The sequence below is a fragment of the Dipodomys merriami genome, unplaced genomic scaffold, assembly GCF_024711535.1.
Source record: "Dipodomys merriami isolate MVZ:Mamm:240054 unplaced genomic scaffold, mDipMer1.0.p SCAF_1, whole genome shotgun sequence".
Classification (NCBI taxonomy): Eukaryota; Metazoa; Chordata; class Mammalia; order Rodentia; family Heteromyidae; genus Dipodomys; species Dipodomys merriami.
Window position 1 is genome coordinate 14,519,640 of NW_027202270.1, and position 17,236 is coordinate 14,536,875.

The window sequence follows — 17,236 nt, forward strand, 5'->3', positions numbered from 1 at the left end:
ACTTTACTAATTTTTTTTTAATGTGGGAGGTAGAACACTACCAGGGAATATTTTAAAATGCAAGGAATTCAGTTAATGGACTAGAACAATATTATAGAAAAATCTTCTTTTTAAAACTTTCCAATGTGAAATGTTGCCTGACCATCTGCATTGTCCTAATGAAACAACAGGAAGTTGCGAAGCCTGGACAATTAAACAAAGAACCAGGTGCACTTAAATAGAAAGCAGGTTTCCCATCAGTTAAAGAATGTAGAGCAATAGAGAAATGAATGCGCTCTGGTTCTAGTCAGGAAAAAAAAGTATTGTCTACTGTGACTAACCAGATTAAAGGGATTATTGACATTGTATTGTCAGTAATTAATAAGAGGAGACTCTTAGAGGATGGCAGGAAAGATAACAGTTAAAAGAAGTATAGATAATTACAAGCTGGAAACAGACTATGCAGGTGAGTGGCATGTAATACGTTGTCGGATAAAGTCGTTCAAGCAGATTCCTTCAGAAAGTGTCTTTGCAACATTTGGATTTAGATTAGTGACTTTCAGAGGGACAATGACAACCAAAATGAGCAAGTAGTGCATACATTTGCCTATTTAATTGTTTAGTACTTAGGCTTTCTTTGTTCCAGTCCATAGTTATAGCCCAATGTTCACAAGAGCAGATGATCTACAGATCATCAGTTTCCCTGCCCTAAATATTCTCAGATCTGTCATTGTGACAGTTTCTATATTATATTAAGCCAATTTGCTTGTTTTATGTTTTCATTTTTCTGGCTTTATCCATGAAGAGGAATCTTGAAGCTATTTCTTGCTCACAAGTAATATTGATATATCATTCAAATGTATTTGTCTCTATTTGGACTCTGAGTAGAACAAGAATTAATAGGAAATGTATCTGGAAAATGACTTTCCTGAGTAGAAATCTTTTGGCATATGGTAAATAGAGTGAAAGTAACTGTTGAAAACATGGAACTTAGCAATCCTTTTGTTTGTTTTATTGTCCCCTTCCATAAGATTCAGCCCTCAACTGAGAAAATAGGCTTTATTTATCCATAAGCTATCTTCCAAACTGTCTGTGGCTAGGGAGTTTAATCAATCTGAGGGGTTACAACCAGTGAAGTTCCCTTGGTGCATTCTATGTAAACTGTTTTCAACAACTCACCAGTGAACACTGGGAATCTGGAAAAATAAAGAAAAGCCAGAGGAGCGAATTGACCTCTTGTCATTGTCAAAAATAAATTGGATGACATTACATGGAATTAAAGAAAAGGTCTGCCTCAGAAAAATACGAAGGCTACTCATAGGACCCATGGGGGGTGGGGGAGTAAAGCAAAATTAGGACTTGAAAAATGTTTTTTAATGATTATTAAAGTGAAACAATGTGCTGGTTAAAAAGACAACAGCCAAACTAGTACCCAGAAGCTAGAGCCACATGAATTGGCTATTTTCTGTTGACAGACACTTTCTGAAAATCAATAATCCTAACACAGGATGAATCCAACATGGCCGGCCGTGGGCAGAGCTGTGGCAGAAAGTGTTTCTCTAGCAGCAATTATTTGAATAGAAAAGAAACAAAAAACAAATGATTGATTTAAAACAAATTTAAAAAAAAAGAAGTCCTCAAACAAATAAGTGTTTCCAGAATCTCGAGGATACTCTTAGTCAAGTGTTCTTAGGAAAAGACCAGAGACTGGCATGAGATATACCTTATCACATGACTAAGATTTATTCTCCAAGAGGGAAAGGATTTAGGGAAATGACAGTTAGAAAACAGCATAATGCCTGTGAAGACACATTAGAAAAGTTACAATAACAAAAATGAGTTGTTTGTCTTACTAGGCAAGTAGACCACCTTGGTCTCCTTGGAGCTGTGCCCATATACCAAGAATTACCAAAGTTAGTCTTGTTTCCTATTAATTGTCACATATTGTTTTACCATCCTTTCTTAGACTGAGAAGGCTCTCCTTTAAAATATGCATGCACCCAAAAGAAGTCATCCATTTTTCCATCCCTCCCTTTCCTTTCCTCCCCTCCCCATCCCTCCCCTGACCTTCGCTTCCCTTCCCTTCCCTCCCTCTCTTCTCTCCCTCTCGCCCCCTTTCCCTCTCTTTGTCTTTCTCCCTTTCTCTTCCTTCCTTCCTTCCGTCTTTCTTCCTTTCTTCCTTTCTTCCTTTCTCCTTTCATGAATTTACGAACACTTTTAGCAACTTATAACAAAGGGTATAGTCTCCAAAAGGAAAATGGTCAGGCATCTTGAGGTGGGCTCTGCTGTTGATCCATTTGCTGACTGAGACAGAGGACATGGGGCTGAAAGGATACCAAGGGAATTGCTTCTCCAGGCAGGTCTTGGGATTGACTCGATCACCTCTTGCCGGAGGGTGTATGTGTGCTGATGTTGACCAGCAGCGTGGAAAGGGGGCTCTAGACCAGGCCAGGTGACCTGAGCACCATCTACAGAGCTCTGACCCCACGTTGCTAACCTGGGTTCTAACCACTATGGAATACCAATGGATCTTTAGAGTTGCAGATTGGCGTTGCTGGCCTTTTGTGAAACATCTCCACTGGCTTTCCTCTCCTATTGCAGCTATCCTCAGGTCAGGCTTTGGATTCTGTGAAGGAACTGGACCTATGCTCAAGCTTGCTGGCAGCTTTAAGTACATGAACAGGCCGGTGGGGAGGGGGAGCCTCTAACAACAGCTTGCCTGGAAGGAAGCTTAACGCACCATGTCCCGCCCTGTGTGTTGTCTTCTGCAGGTGATTAAAGCCATCGAAGAAGGGTATCGGCTACCCCCACCAATGGACTGCCCCATTGCACTCCACCAGCTGATGCTGGACTGCTGGCAGAAGGAGAGAAGTGACAGGCCGAAATTTGGGCAGATTGTCAACATGCTGGACAAACTCATCCGCAACCCCAACAGCTTGAAGAGGACAGGGACCGAGAGCTCCAGGTTGGCCATGCTTACTTAATAATGATGCATGGAGGAAAATATCAGGGGTGACAGGCCAGTGTGACTCATTTTAATTCCTGCCTTTTCAACCTGGGTGGCTTCTTTCTGGGTATTAGAGTACTTAAAGGTATTAATCATTTACAGTATTTAAAGTATTAATCATTTCAAAGTGCCTATTACCCGTCAAAGCCTCCAATAGTGATAAAAATTCAAACAAAACCAAACAAAGAAATAACTAAAGTGCTAATTTTGTGAAACTGATCCTCAAATTCTAGGATCAGGAGGAAATGTATTCTCAGAAGACATTCAGGTTAGCAGATGTTACGTTTTGAAAAGGGAAAGGAACATTGAAATATGAAGAAACACTGCAATTGTGTGTTCATGTATTGCATGTTAATTATAGCATGGGATGCATTAGGTTTCACTTGTCTTGTCTTCTACTTTATCAGTCTTCAGAGTAGGACACAGGACCAACATAGAAGCTGAGCAAGTTACAAAGCCTGAAGATGCAAGTTTGAAAAGGGGTTTCAAAAACTAAATAAAAACCATAGTGGTACAAACCTGTAATCCCAGCCATTCTGAAGGAGGAAGTAGGCAGATTATGAGTTTGAGGCCAGCCTGAGCAAACGAAAGGGCAGGGAGACTAACTCAAGTGGTTCAGTCCTTCATAGGCATAATCACAAACACACACACACACACACACACACACACACACACACACACACACACACAGACACACCAATAACAAAAGATTGGACACACCACACACACACACACACACACACACACACACACACCAATAACAAAAGATTGGACCACCTGTGAAAGGTATAGTTCTTTCATTAGGGTAAAACATAAGAGATACCATTCTAATGCTGTAAGTCAATAGGAACTTTTCTATGGAGAAGCAACCTGGAAGAAGGTAGATCATCCTTTACAGTTTAATTGTTTAAGAGGTCAATAACAATAAAATAAAGTGATTTGGGTCTGTGGGAAGGAAAGTACCTGCTCACCTCCGAATTTAAGCTCCACAGAGGTTTTTTTTCCACCATGATCCTGACTTAAAAATAGAATGGCACTCTGATTCCCAATCCTCTCCACTGTTTGCAAGCCCTCTGGTGTTTGTCTCTGATCTTATCTCCTGAAAACATAGCCTAAAGATCCTGGAAGAAAAGGAATAAATACATTTGTTATCACTGTACATAAAAAGGAGAATTTGGGGCTAGATGGCAGAAAACCCCATCCATTTTCCTTTCTGCTTTCAAATCCCTAACATTGGTCATTAGACAGAAAGCATAAACTTCAAACTCTTGAAATAACATTGAAAAGTGGCTAAATTCACAATTATCTCAGCCAAGATCAAATGGTAATTGTGTGCACTGATGAAAGAAATCCACCATTTCTGGTTTATTCTTTGTTCTGTTGTCTCAGAGGGTAAAATGAATGGCTGTAAGTCTAGCCAGCTTCTGCAATCCCAAGGTACATCTCTGCCTTTTAGTGGATCCAAAATTTAGATCCTGAACTCTAAAGCCTGTGTATTATCTCTGAGGGTCCTAAAGTCAGTTCTAGGATTCAGTACTTTTTGGTATTTGGGTGACTAGCATAAGCTCTCCAGCCTCTAATATCATATAATGTCTATCTAGTCCCAAAGTAAATAACTGATGCTTATTATAGTTGCTGTTAATATAATGCAGTATAGCACAGTACGCAGTTCAGCACAATAGACAAATGTCATAGCATTCCACAAAGATGATGAAGAACTCCAGAGCAAGCTTGAGAATGACCCTTGGAGTTAATTGACAATGTGGAAACATTTTTACCCTAAGGTCGTTTTGACCTTGTTAGGCACTGAGTATGTGCATCTTGTTCTGTTGATGCACTTGGCTTGAAGTTCTAGAAGTCAGTGCAAATTATGAACCCTTGTTATTAACAAATATTGGTGCTAAACCTCTCATGACAGAACATCACAATTTAATATGGTAATATTAGTCATTATCTCAAAGTTGGAAAAATTAAATATTAAATCGTGAATTTTTTTTAAACCAATCCTGGGGCTCAAACTCTGGATCTGGACACTGTCCCTGAGCTTCATTTTGCTCAAGACTAGCATTCTCCCACTTGAGCCACAGCTCCATTTCTGGCTTTTTCTGCGATTAATTGGAGATAAGAGTCTCACAGACTTTCCTACCCAGGCTAGCTTTGAACTGCAATCCTTAGATCTCAGCCTTCTGAGTAGCTAGAATTACAGGCATGAGCCACCAGTGCCTGGTTTAAATCTTTAATATTTTTTTTTGTGGTATGTAACTGCAGTATTGTACTCACCAAACTAGAGGTGTTATGAACACAAAAGGAAGACACAAAGAGAAGCTATTATTTGGACACAGAACTGAGAGATAAAACCAGTCTTTGTTAAAATATTTATGTAAAAAGTATGTAAATGCCAGTCAGAATAATTTAATTAAAATAAAAATATTTTAAAAGGAATGTGATTAATTCTGCTATGTAGAAAGTCAATGAAGATATTCTATTGACTTCCTTTTATTTTCATGAGAAAGTTACTTTTATTTTCAGTAGAAAATTCAGTAGTAATGATATCTCAATCTAAACATTTGTATTCCTATTGTCTCAGGAGAAAATCAGGTCAAAATACATTCTGTAATTTTGAATATAACTTAACAAATAGTAATATTGCTATGTTGGTAATTATAGCAAATAACTCTGAAAATCCATGCTATGGCTACAGAGTAGTTTGATAAAGATGACTATAACTCCCTTTTAAAAAATACTTTCACAAAGAAGGGATTTGATTATATAGCAGTGTTGTGAGGCATGACCAAATTACTACCTGTTACCACTCTTGATCATGACCATCATCAATCAACCTGGCTTGAGAAGCAAATAAACAAATACATAAGTTAATAAGAAGTTGAAATCATGATACAGGAGCCCCAGCAAAGGAACAGAAGCACATTCCACAGTCCATACAGTGATCAAAGTGCTCATTCTTCCTGCCAGCCTGGGCACACGTGCTGGTCAGGCGTAGGTCGATTAAAGAGAGGATTAACTAACTCCCCGCTGTCCCAAGTCTGTTTGAATGCACTGAGCCTATCTGCAGACCTGGCTGGAAGCATGCTGGACTTGAACTTTCTCTGTTTTCTTCACTTGCATCAAGTCTGGCAGGTTGTAAACTCTCAATTTTCCTCCCTCATACTTCACTAAGGTTTCCATAGTGGTAGAACTAACTTGGGTAATCATTCTGGCGAGGACTGAACAAATTTCAGCCACAAGGACACCCTCTTCCCTACCCCCTACCCCCATGTTAGGATGTTAAAAGATCTGCCATGTGCAGTAATGCTCTGAGAGGTCTACATAAAACAAGAGCAGGCTTTGAGATTAAGAATAAATGTGATTGATGTGTGCTGTACCCGCTTTGTGAGATGAAATCACATGGTTTAATTCATTGAAAACCTTCTCTTGGCTTTCTAGTTTCCCTAGCCTGTATTAGACAATCCCAATCTGGAATCTTCAGGTTGTACCAATCAGGCCTCTCTGTTTACTTTCTAGACCTAACACTGCCTTGTTGGATCCTAGCTCCCCTGAATTCTCTGCTGTTGTATCAGTGGGTGACTGGCTCCAAGCTATTAAAATGGACCGGTATAAGGATAACTTCACTGCTGCTGGTTATACCACGCTAGAGGCTGTGGTGCACATGAACCAGGAGTAAGTACCCAGCGATGTAACACAAAAGGGTAAATTTAGATTTAATAGTATTTTCCTTTTTATTTTGCTTTGACCTACATAACCATCTTACTCATTAAGAAAAAAAAAAGTTAGATTATCTCTCATTTTGATTGAGTATGATTTTACCCAAGCTTTATAGAGCACCTATAGTATTGCATTAAGTTGCTTAATTACACATTCTGATACACCTGTCTTGTGTTGTATTAATTGTGGCTGATTCAACTGTGTGTCTGCATGAAACCTGGAAAAAGAGAGAGAGAAAGAGAGAGATTCTCAGTCCCTGTGACTTTTCTTCTTCTTTTTATTTTTCCTCACTCCGTCTACAGTGACCTGGCAAGAATTGGCATCACAGCCATCACACACCAGAATAAGATTTTGAGCAGCGTTCAAGCAATGAGGACCCAAATGCAGCAGATTCACGGCAGGATGGTTCCTGTCTGAGCCAGTACTGACTAAACTCGAAACTCTTGGAATTAGTTTACCTCATCCATGCACTTTAATTGAAGAACTGCACTTTTTTTACTTCGTCTTCGCCCTCTGAAATTAAAGGAAAAAAAAAAATCTGCAGTGTTGCTTGGTGTACAGATGGCTGAAACTGTGGGGTTTACAGAAAGGACAACCTAGAACAAATTGGTTCTCAGAAGTACTTGTGTCCACCACGTGTGTAAAATCCGTGTACCTATATAAATAGAACTCTGCCTCCGAGTGTTGATGCTGTTATTTGCTTCCAGACGTGAGCTTCTTCCAGACATCCCTGGCCTTCTCTCCGTGTGGATTTACAACCGTTGTCCTTTATGGCGTAAAAATCACAGCTATGACCTTTCCCTGGTATGGGGCCCATGCCCAGGAACATTTTTTTGGAGGACTCACTTATAGCTGTGAGGGCTTGGTTCATACTTGGGAATAAATTCCGTGACATAACCACACAACTCAATCCATGTGGCCTGTTCAGTGGCTAGGTCACTTGGTGGATTTCTATGACCTGAGGAGCTAGAAAGTGGATTAAAAATGCTAAAACCCTAACTGGACAAATGAGGTCTATGTCTTTGGGCCTGAGGCTGTGCCATGTAAAGTCGTACTTGGGGACCCTACAAACTGATCAGAACTCCCTTATGGAGAGTGGGCTGTGACAATCTTGGATAAGGAGTTTTCACTCTTCTTTAAAGAAGCAATCCCACATCTATAAGGTAAGTTGAAAGATCCAGCAATGACTCTTTCCTCCAAGGGGCATACACACTTGTTTGTTTGTTTGTTTTTATTTTTAGTCAACTTGGTCTCATCAGAACTTTCAGATCAATTGGGTGTTTTGTATCATTTTGGGGATTTCTGTTTTTGACAGAAGGAAAAGATTAAAAATTTTTTGGCTACCCTGCTATTCTTCTAGGAAGAAGTTCATGGGAAGTGAAGTGAAGGGTGGGTGGGTGGGTCCCAACCTTTCTTCTGGTCCTTTACTTCCCTGACATGAAGGATTTATCTTGTCCTTTGGGCATTCATCCATGTTTTGTGTATTTATTGTCTTGTGAGGGCCAGGTATAAGCTCAGAATCTTCCTCTCACTGGTAGGTAACATGCCCCTTTCATTGGTACTGGGAAGTCTTTTCTATTAGCCTCATTTTCTTACCTCCTCCAATAACCCCTGTACCATACACGATCAGCCATGAAGGGGGGTTTACCAAGATGTCAGTGGTTTGAGTTAGAATTCACCTTGATTTCCTCATTATCAGTGACCTACTAAAACAATGCACTTTGCAGCTGTAAGTCTATTAGCAGCCTTCAGTGCCTCTCTCTTAGGTCCCAAGAATTCTTGAAGCAAGTATAATAAATATATAAATTTTTTTGCTAGTATAAGTATTTCATTCATTCCTAGAAACAAGGGACCTAACTTTGGACCAGGGATTTTTTTTTAACTCTCTTAAGTATTCCATTTTTATCACTTTTAAAAGAAGAGCTTAGCTGATTTTAATGACTTTTTTCTCTGTCGATTCTATCCTGAAAGCAATTTTTTTTATAGAGAGCAAGAAATGTTAAATTTGCTGCTGTCAAATCATGACAGTTTAGTAAAAAAAAACTTCTTTTGCAACATTAGTTGTAAAAGCTTTTCTGTTCGGAAGGAATGCATTTTTTAAAAAAAACCTACTGAAACAATTTCTGTTTTATCACAACTTCTACAATTTCAGCCTTCTAGATATTCATGTTAAAAGTTGACAAATGTATGTTGACATTTTTCATATTATTTATTATTGTTATTATTTCCTTTCTAAAGCTGTGGAGTTTTTTAAATCTCTCCAGTACTTACTCTCAAGTAAGATTCATTGTAGAGTCATACCTTACCACACATGCATTAGAAAACTCAGTTTTGCTTTTTTAAACTCATCAACTTAAGACTTAAAGTATTTTTCTAAATGTTGAAGGTATTCAAAACAGACTTTTGGAAGCGAGATCATGTTAATGCTAAAAGATCCTCACAAAGCAATGTTGCATATATCATATGATCCTCAGGTATCTTTGTAAATGAAATAATGAAAAAAATCTTAGGTCATTATAAGAACACCTTCTTAATCTTAAAACACCTACATCTGTTAAGAGTCAAGGCTGATAGAAAGGCCAAAAATAAACAAATAAAAAGTCTAAAATAATCTCCATTGGCAGTAAAAGTGTTTACTACTTCCATTGACTGAAGTCTTACAAAGAGAAATTTGAGAACAATAGCAATGTCTGTGTGTTTCCCAGAGCGTGGAGCCAGACTGGCATCCGGATAGCTATGGAATTGATTCTAAAGCCAACCAAAATGTTGACACTGAGAAACTTGCTCCGTTCCTCTTTATAACTCGGATCCTCCACCTGTAAATGAGAGAGATAATGATGCTTTCGTAATAACTGCTTCCTGATGCATGGTGTCAAACGAGTATTGGAAATTCTTTCAAGGAATACTCGACTCCACAAAAGAATGGGCACTCTTCCTCCTGAGCTGTCCAAGTGTTAGCCTTCTGTCACTCACTGTGATCTCTAGTGCTTCACAGCAGATGCTGGTGTGGGGTGAAAAGCAGCTCCAGGCTATGAAACTTCGGGTTGCTCTTGACAGGATTCATATGCACTATTTAGCCTGGGAGGTTACCAAATTATCTTATAATTGGCAAAGCAGTGAAATATACACATAAACTTCCAGTACAATGACAGGAACCCCATTAGGAAAGGCACTTCTAGGCCTTCATGACTGAATCAAAGGAGCAGGGCTTTGCTTCTGTAGTCACAATGAATACTTTGTAGTAACTCAGGACCCCACATTGAACACATGCTTGCTCTGATCACTATTCAAGAAATTTCCCCATGATAAAGGAATTGCCTGAATTCATGAGACAGAGGCTTTTTATTTATTTATTTTTAATCAACTCCTATTCTGGTATCAACTAAGAGATGCCTTCACAATCCCACACTTATTTTGGACATCCATTTTCATTTAGACATCAAGTGCCCAATTATAATATTATGAGTGTATTTCCATAATGGATATTTTTATTTACATATTAATAGTAAAGAACGGTTCACAGGCTAGAAGGAAACAAATACATATTTATGAGACCACTCTTTCTTCTCAAAGAATGAAATTTTTAGGAGCAAAAGAAAGTATCAAAATGTTTGCCTATCCACATGAAGAGATTTTACTTCATAGTTTTCAGATCACAGTCATGTTCTACCTGTGATGGTCTTAACTGATGCAGTTTCTTATATAAATTTGGACAATTGAGATTAGCTTTGTGCCAGGTGTTGATGACTCATACTTATAATCCTAGTTATTCAGGAAGCTACGATCTGAGGATTACAGTTTGAAGCCAGCTTAGGCAAGATAGTCTGTGTAAGATTCTTAACTCTTGAAAAAAATGGAGCCTGTGTCTCAAGTGGTAGAGGGCCAGCCTTGAGCAAAAAAGCTAAGAGACGATGTCTAGGCCCTGAGTTCAACACACACACACACACACACACACACACACACACACACACACACACACACCATCTTTAGCATATATTCTATATACTAATAGGGTTCAATGAGGCTTTCCGATACATGCATGCTGCATATGCTGACCAAATCCTATTTCCCATTTTCTTCCTTTACCAGACAAGTGATTTGTCCCAAGTCATATTCACATTTTTAAATTGTTAAAAGTATCTTTTTTTTTTTTTTTGGGTCCGGTCGTGGGGCCTGAACTCTGGGCCTGGATGCTATCCCTCAGCTCTGCAGCTCAAGGCTAGCACTCTACCACTTGAGCCACAGCACCACTTCCGGCTTTTTCCTTTTTGCTTATGTGGTGCTGAGGAATCGAACCCAGGGCCTCATGCATGCAAGGCAAGCGCTCTACCACTGAGCCACCTTCCCAGCCCCTTAAAAGTATCTTTTATGGCTAGGGATGTTGAGCATTTCTTCATGTGTCTATTGGCCATCCTTCTTTCTTCTTCAGAGAAGTTTCTCTTTAAGTCTTTAGCCCACTTATTTATTGGGCAGTTGTTTTTTTGAGGATTTGTTGTTGGGGGATTTAATTTTTTGAGTTCCAAGTATATTTTAGATATGAGACCCTTGTCCGTTGTATAGCTAGTAAAGATCTTCTCCCAATCTGTGGGCTTTCTATTGATCTTGCTAGCTATGTCGTTTGCCATGCAGAAGCTCTGCAACTTTATGCAATCCCATTTGTCCAACCTTTCTTTGATTTGTTGTGTTTCCAGGTCTCTATTCAGAAAATTTCGGCCTGAGCCAAGGAGACCTAGGGTTTCTCCTATTCCATCCTGTAATGTTTTCAGAGTGTCTGCTTTGACTTTGAGGCCTTTGATCCATTTGGAGTTGATTCTGGTGCAGGGTGATATATAAGGATCTAGCTTTAGTTTTCTACATGTAGTTAACCAATTTTGCCAGCACCATTTATTGAAGAGGCTGTCTTTCTTCCATTCTATTGTTTTAGCTCCCTTATCGAAGATTAGATGGCGATAGGTCTGTGGGTTCATTTCTGGGTTTTCAATTTTATTCCATTGGTCCTGAGGTCTGTTCTTATGCCAATACCAAGCAACATTTAGATATCACCTCACTCCAGTTAGAATGGCAAAAATCAAGAACTCTAACAACAACAGATGCTGGAAGGGATGTGGACAGAAGGGAACCTTACTTCATTGTTGGTGGGAATGTAAACTTGTTCAACCACTTTGGAAAGAAGTATGGAGGTTCCTCAAAAGACTTAACATAGAGCTCCCCTATGACCCAGCAATCCCACTTTTTGGGCATTTACCCAAATGTTTACAAACAAGACCACACTAAAGCTACCAGCACAACTATGTTTATTGCAGCATTATTTACCATAGCTAAGATATGGAACCAACCCAGATGCCCCTCAGTAGATGAATGGATCAAGAAAATGTGGTATATATACACAATGGAATTCTATGCCTCCATCAGAAAGAATGACATTGCCCCATTTGTTAGGAAATGGAAAAACTTGGAAAAAATTACATTAAGTGAAGTAAGCCACACACAAAGAAACACAGGTCCCATGGTTTCCCTTATTTGCAATATCTAGTATATGTATGAGTCAAGCGGAAAAGGTCAGATAATTTGATGTTAGGAAAATGAATCCTTAGATAGGTATTTTAATGTTTTTTTTCTTTCATGCATGTGTTTCTAACGCATTTATAAGTTTATTTCTTTGTTGCTTTGTATGTCCCTCCCCCACAGTATAACCCCCGCTTTCAATATATTTGATGTCAGTATAACTTATGGAGGAGATGGGGAAAAACAAGTCATTTAAGGATTCAGGTGGACCTGTTGCAACAATGAGAAGTACAAATTGTCATGTCAAAAAGGAGCTTTACAATGTCAGTGGGGGGGGAGCGGGGGGGGGGGGGATTGGGTGGGAGAGAGGGGGGAGGCTGGGAAGGGAGGTGAAGGGTAAACAAAGGAGGAGGCTGCAATGCTTGGTAAGAAATGTATGCATTATCTTGCCCATGTAATTGTAACCCCTCTGTACAGTATGTTCACAAATAAAATAAAATTAAAAATTAAAAAAATAATAAATTGTTAAAAATAATAACTTGCTACCAGTAATATATGAGGCCGCTTATTTCTGTCTCCAAATTGTTTTCTACAAGTTTAAATATCTGACTAAACTGAATTTTATGTGCTCTTTCGAACTTAGTAAAAAATATATATAAAAACAAATCATTGATTTTTAAGGCAATCATTTGGAAAAGGGCCTGTCAGTTCTAATTCTTGCTCTACACTTGGAAGTCACCAATGACTGCTGAAAAAGAAAGCCATTGGGGTAGGAGATGTGGTTTAAGAAGCACGCTCGGTGGTCAAGTGGCAGAAATTAAAATGGAGCAACGAGTATCTGCCTAGCGAGTTTGAGACTCTTGCATTCAAACCTAGTACTATGCAAGAAAAAAGAGGGGGGGAACTAAATACAATTGCTTCTAATTATTTGGCAAATGAGAGGACAATGGGGAAGGTGCTGTGTTGGTTTTATTGCTTTCTGGAAAAATGTAGGCTCCTGTCTGATTCTAGATTGATGGGTGTGCAGATTCTAGGTTGCAGAGGACCTGAGTCTGTCTAATGTAATGATTTCCAGGTTAACTAGGCACTCAGACTTTGCAGCATCTAAACCCAACTTTGAGGCATCATCAGAGTGGGTGGCCTTGGGTAAACTACTTAAGCTTAATATATAATAGGGACGCACATAGTATATCTATATCAGAGTTGCTGTCCTGAAGCTGTTGATAAGCAGTATTGTTATAATTAGTTTCCAGAGGAGAGATACAACAATTCCTGACTCTTCCTCCCTGCACTACTTTCTTTGAGCTCTACCACCTTGTGAGAACCTGTATTTCTCATCATATTGGCTGGCTGCTGTTTGGAAATAGCGGTTGAGGTTGAGTCTAACTCTCGTTCTTTTTTTCTCTACAGGGAGTTAGATTCACAATCTCAGCCTCCCAGCTCTGCCTGGCAATTACAGAGCCCTTAGAAGAAAACAGCATACCCTCCTCAACATACCCTTCCTTCTGCATCTAATGTGCCAGTTCTGGGGCAAAAACACTGACAGAACAACACCTGTATCTGCAAAGAACAGGAGTAAGAGTCTCAAACCCCTGTCCCCACCGAAAACAGCAGCATCGAGGGCCAGCGTCTGTTCTCCGGCTGCACTGAGGAATGTACTGTCTCGTGGCACCAGCTCTGTAGAGCCCTTGCTCCCAAACTCCTTGTGGTTTTATTTATATATGTATTTCCATATTTCATTCCTGTATGTCACTGCTGCGTGGGTGTGGCAGCAAGTGACCAAAGGCTACAGGTTTTACTATGGACACCAGGTCAGGTGCCACCACACAGAACAAAGCCAGTTCCTATGAGCTGCCTATGATATGCATTGCTGAAGTAACATTTTACCCAGGGTGTGCCATTGCAGTGATATAAATATATTTTTTTTCCTAGACTAAATATGAGCTGACTATCTCTTTTGATGTGTGTACATAGGTGTGGGTGTGTGTTTGTGTGTGAGTGTATGTGTGAGTGTGTGTGGTGAATGTGTGACCTCATGCTTAGAACTGCCTGTGAATGTTGTGGAATGCTACACCTGGAGAGTTCTGGTTTTCCAAGAAAAACAACCACAAGATATACTGGGCCAGGAGACCATGCCCATCCCCGTGGAAACACAACCTGGAAATTCTAAATGTCCTATATCTATAAATGTATTTTGTAGCTGCCACACTAACCTTAAGAAGGAATTCTACAGATCTGACCAGAGAGCTTTTCTCCTTGATGGTGGAATAATTTTGGAATATGAATCCATTCAAGTGACAGCTCGTCATCAAAGTCACAAATTCTGATTGGACTCAACCTGACTCACCAATTCCTTGCTGGAGAAAGAGAAAAGAGGGGATGGAATCTGTCTGCTAACCCCCAAATGGAGTACAAGTAGCCTTTGTTTCCCTGCATAAGTGGACTTGTTGAATGCGAACAAATATATGCAATTCATATACTTTTGGAGATGAACCTAGAGACGTGTGTCAGCTTTGAGATGATGTGTCCGGATTAATACTTTGTCTCCCAATGTCACAGAAAAATACATGCCAGTGAGTCTTGAGGTTAAATGTAGTTGGGATAAAATGGCCTCGAGCAATTTCAGGTTCCCCAATTCCGTGGAAAGTCCTACAGTAGTTATGCAGCTAAATCCCTCAAAAGGACACCAGTCTTGGAGAATTTGAGTTCTGGTGTGTGAAGATTTCAGTATTGCTATAATGTGTATACCAAACTCCAGCCAACATACTGCCATTTTACACAATTTGAGTGGCTGCCTGGGTTATTCTAAGCTGTGGTTACAGAAACTGTGGCCATTTACATAAGCTATAACATCAAATCAGGGGGGAAAATGGGGAGAAGATTCTGAACCATATATGGTTAAATAAGTAGAGAAAAATCATCAATAAATATTTATTGCATTCTGACAGGGTGTGTGGCATTGTATTCTTATAGCTATGCCAGAGTGACAAAGTTAATTCACCCCTTTTGGGGGACCTTAATATATTTTTAAAGGGATGTGCCTATGCATTGATGCCTGAAAAATATGTATAAAGAAATGAGGTTGACTCTCTGAGCAGATCATCTTAACCAGAGATAGAGTAGGAGGGAACTTCCAGGTCAGAGCAAGCACTAGCCTAGTGAGCTCCAACGCTAAATCACGCTCAGATCTTCTATTAAACAGCACGAAGCTGTTCCCCTACACCAAAATCAAGTAGCTTCACCATATATCTGCAGGCTCCAAGTGATTTTTTTATTTTTATTTTATTTTTAGCAATCTTATAAGTGACATTTCCTGGTGTGTTTAAGAAAAAAATTACTTTAAAAGAAAGAAGATGCTCACTATACTGCTGGTGTGTGTGTTTGGAGACCTCTTGTATTCATCTGTGAAGGATATGTGTATTAATCCATACACTCGTATAGCCTCAATATTTGTGAAAAGACACTTAAATTCCGACCAGTAAAGGAAAGTTCTAGAAGCAATATTTTCACTTGACATTGTCCAAACAACATCGAGCATTGATACACACTGAAGAGTGCATTTATTTTTTTGTATCACTCCAAGTATGTTGGAATATGCAAGGACTGTGGTTAAAATTAGAATGTATAAGGCATATTATAATTTAGTTTATACTGGAAAAGAAATTAACAGGACATTGCTTGTTTCATATGTGTTCCAAAATTTGAGCGGTCTTTTTGAGTTAGACATAGCTTTTTTTTCTATTTTGTTTTAATTTGTCAAGGTATTTTTCTTCCCTTCATGAACTTTAGGTACACATAACTTATGTCATTTATTTATGGTCTTTTATACCTAGTTTGTAAAATTGTAAAATAGCAAACTAAAATGCACAGAGTTTGCATTTGAAAATAATAAAGTAGTTGCCGGATATAAACCTGGAATCTAGTTGTGTCTTCAATAATTTCTTTGCTATATGTATGGTGTTTCTAAATTAATTTTTAGTGCTTGTCATTTCATTAAAACAAAATCTTTAAATTGTAGTTGAAAATACTTAGAAGACAAAAAGCATTTACCTTTTTTTGTACTTATTAACTCCAAGAGGCCCAAGGTGGTTCCTAATATTGCACAAATATTACTAATTGCCTGTACATATCCGTTTTGATGGGAAAATGTCATTAATGACCTCAAAGTCTAAGTTAGTGTAAAGCAATAAAATATTTAAAATTTCACTCTTAAAAGATACAGTCTTCATGAGGCTACTTCACTAAACAAATGGTCAATTGGCATCATTCCTGTCATTGAAATTTAGGCTCAAATCTACAAAGTATATTAACCATAGCAAGTATGTTAACCAAAGTAAAATTAAAAGCAGCTGGTTTCAGAAAAAGCAGAAATCAGGTCATGTTTATTTTGTGAATTTATTTCTTACTTATGCATCTCTCTATAATAAGCTGTATTAATAAGCTTGGTAGTTAGCAGCATAGTTGAATTTGGAATTTTCTTCTTTGGCAAGACAGAAAGTCAGCCCATAAGTGTTTTCCCTGCTGAAATTGTATCAAAATAATCACATGTGATCTTGGTGATTTTTGAGATCGAGTTCACTGTAGTCTGCTGTGGGATTTGGTGAAATGTTAGATCATGCTGTCAGTGGTTCAACAGACAATGCTTATGTCTGGCTCACATCCTAACCTGATGATGCTGCGCATCTTCATGACAACTCTTGTCCAATCAGTGACTGCTGGGTCTAAGTTCCTTCTGTCTTGTGATGAGGCCATGTTCAGTACATAACCAGAGGTCACATCTAAAGGAAATGAAATATGGACAATTGTGTTGAAACATAATATGCCCAACATGGGAAGGAGATTTTATGTGCTGCCCCACATACCTATCCCATTATCCAGAACCTAAATACGAAAGCCTGAAAAATGCCCTCTTTCTAAGACACTAGGAGAGGGAATGAGACGGTCGAAGACCCAGCCGGTCTTTCCCACAAGTACAAAGAAGTTGATGGACCAAGAAGAGGTCAGGGGAAGCACTCTGCAGAA

The 17,236-nt window shown here is 39.0% G+C and overlaps 1 protein-coding gene across 3 annotated transcripts in view; it reads left to right on the top strand.

The window, feature by feature from the left end:
- The window catches only part of Epha4 (EPH receptor A4), a 144,211-nt gene extending 128,079 nt beyond the window's left edge, over positions 1 to 16,132 (top strand). The window contains exons 15-18 of one of the 3 annotated variants that reach the window (XM_070016136.1): positions 2,751 to 2,944; positions 6,509 to 6,664; positions 7,012 to 7,872; positions 13,625 to 16,132. In XM_070016136.1, coding sequence (XP_069872237.1) covers positions 2,751 to 2,944; positions 6,509 to 6,664; positions 7,012 to 7,126 — 465 coding nt within the window. In that variant the 3' untranslated portion in view covers positions 7,127 to 7,872; positions 13,625 to 16,132. Of the gene's footprint in view, positions 1 to 2,750; positions 2,945 to 6,508; positions 6,694 to 7,011; positions 7,873 to 13,624 lie in introns of those variants that run through there. The other 2 variants (XM_070016147.1, XM_070016158.1) reach the window with 2 other exon arrangements.
- The last annotated feature ends 1,104 nt before the right edge of the window (positions 16,133 to 17,236 follow it).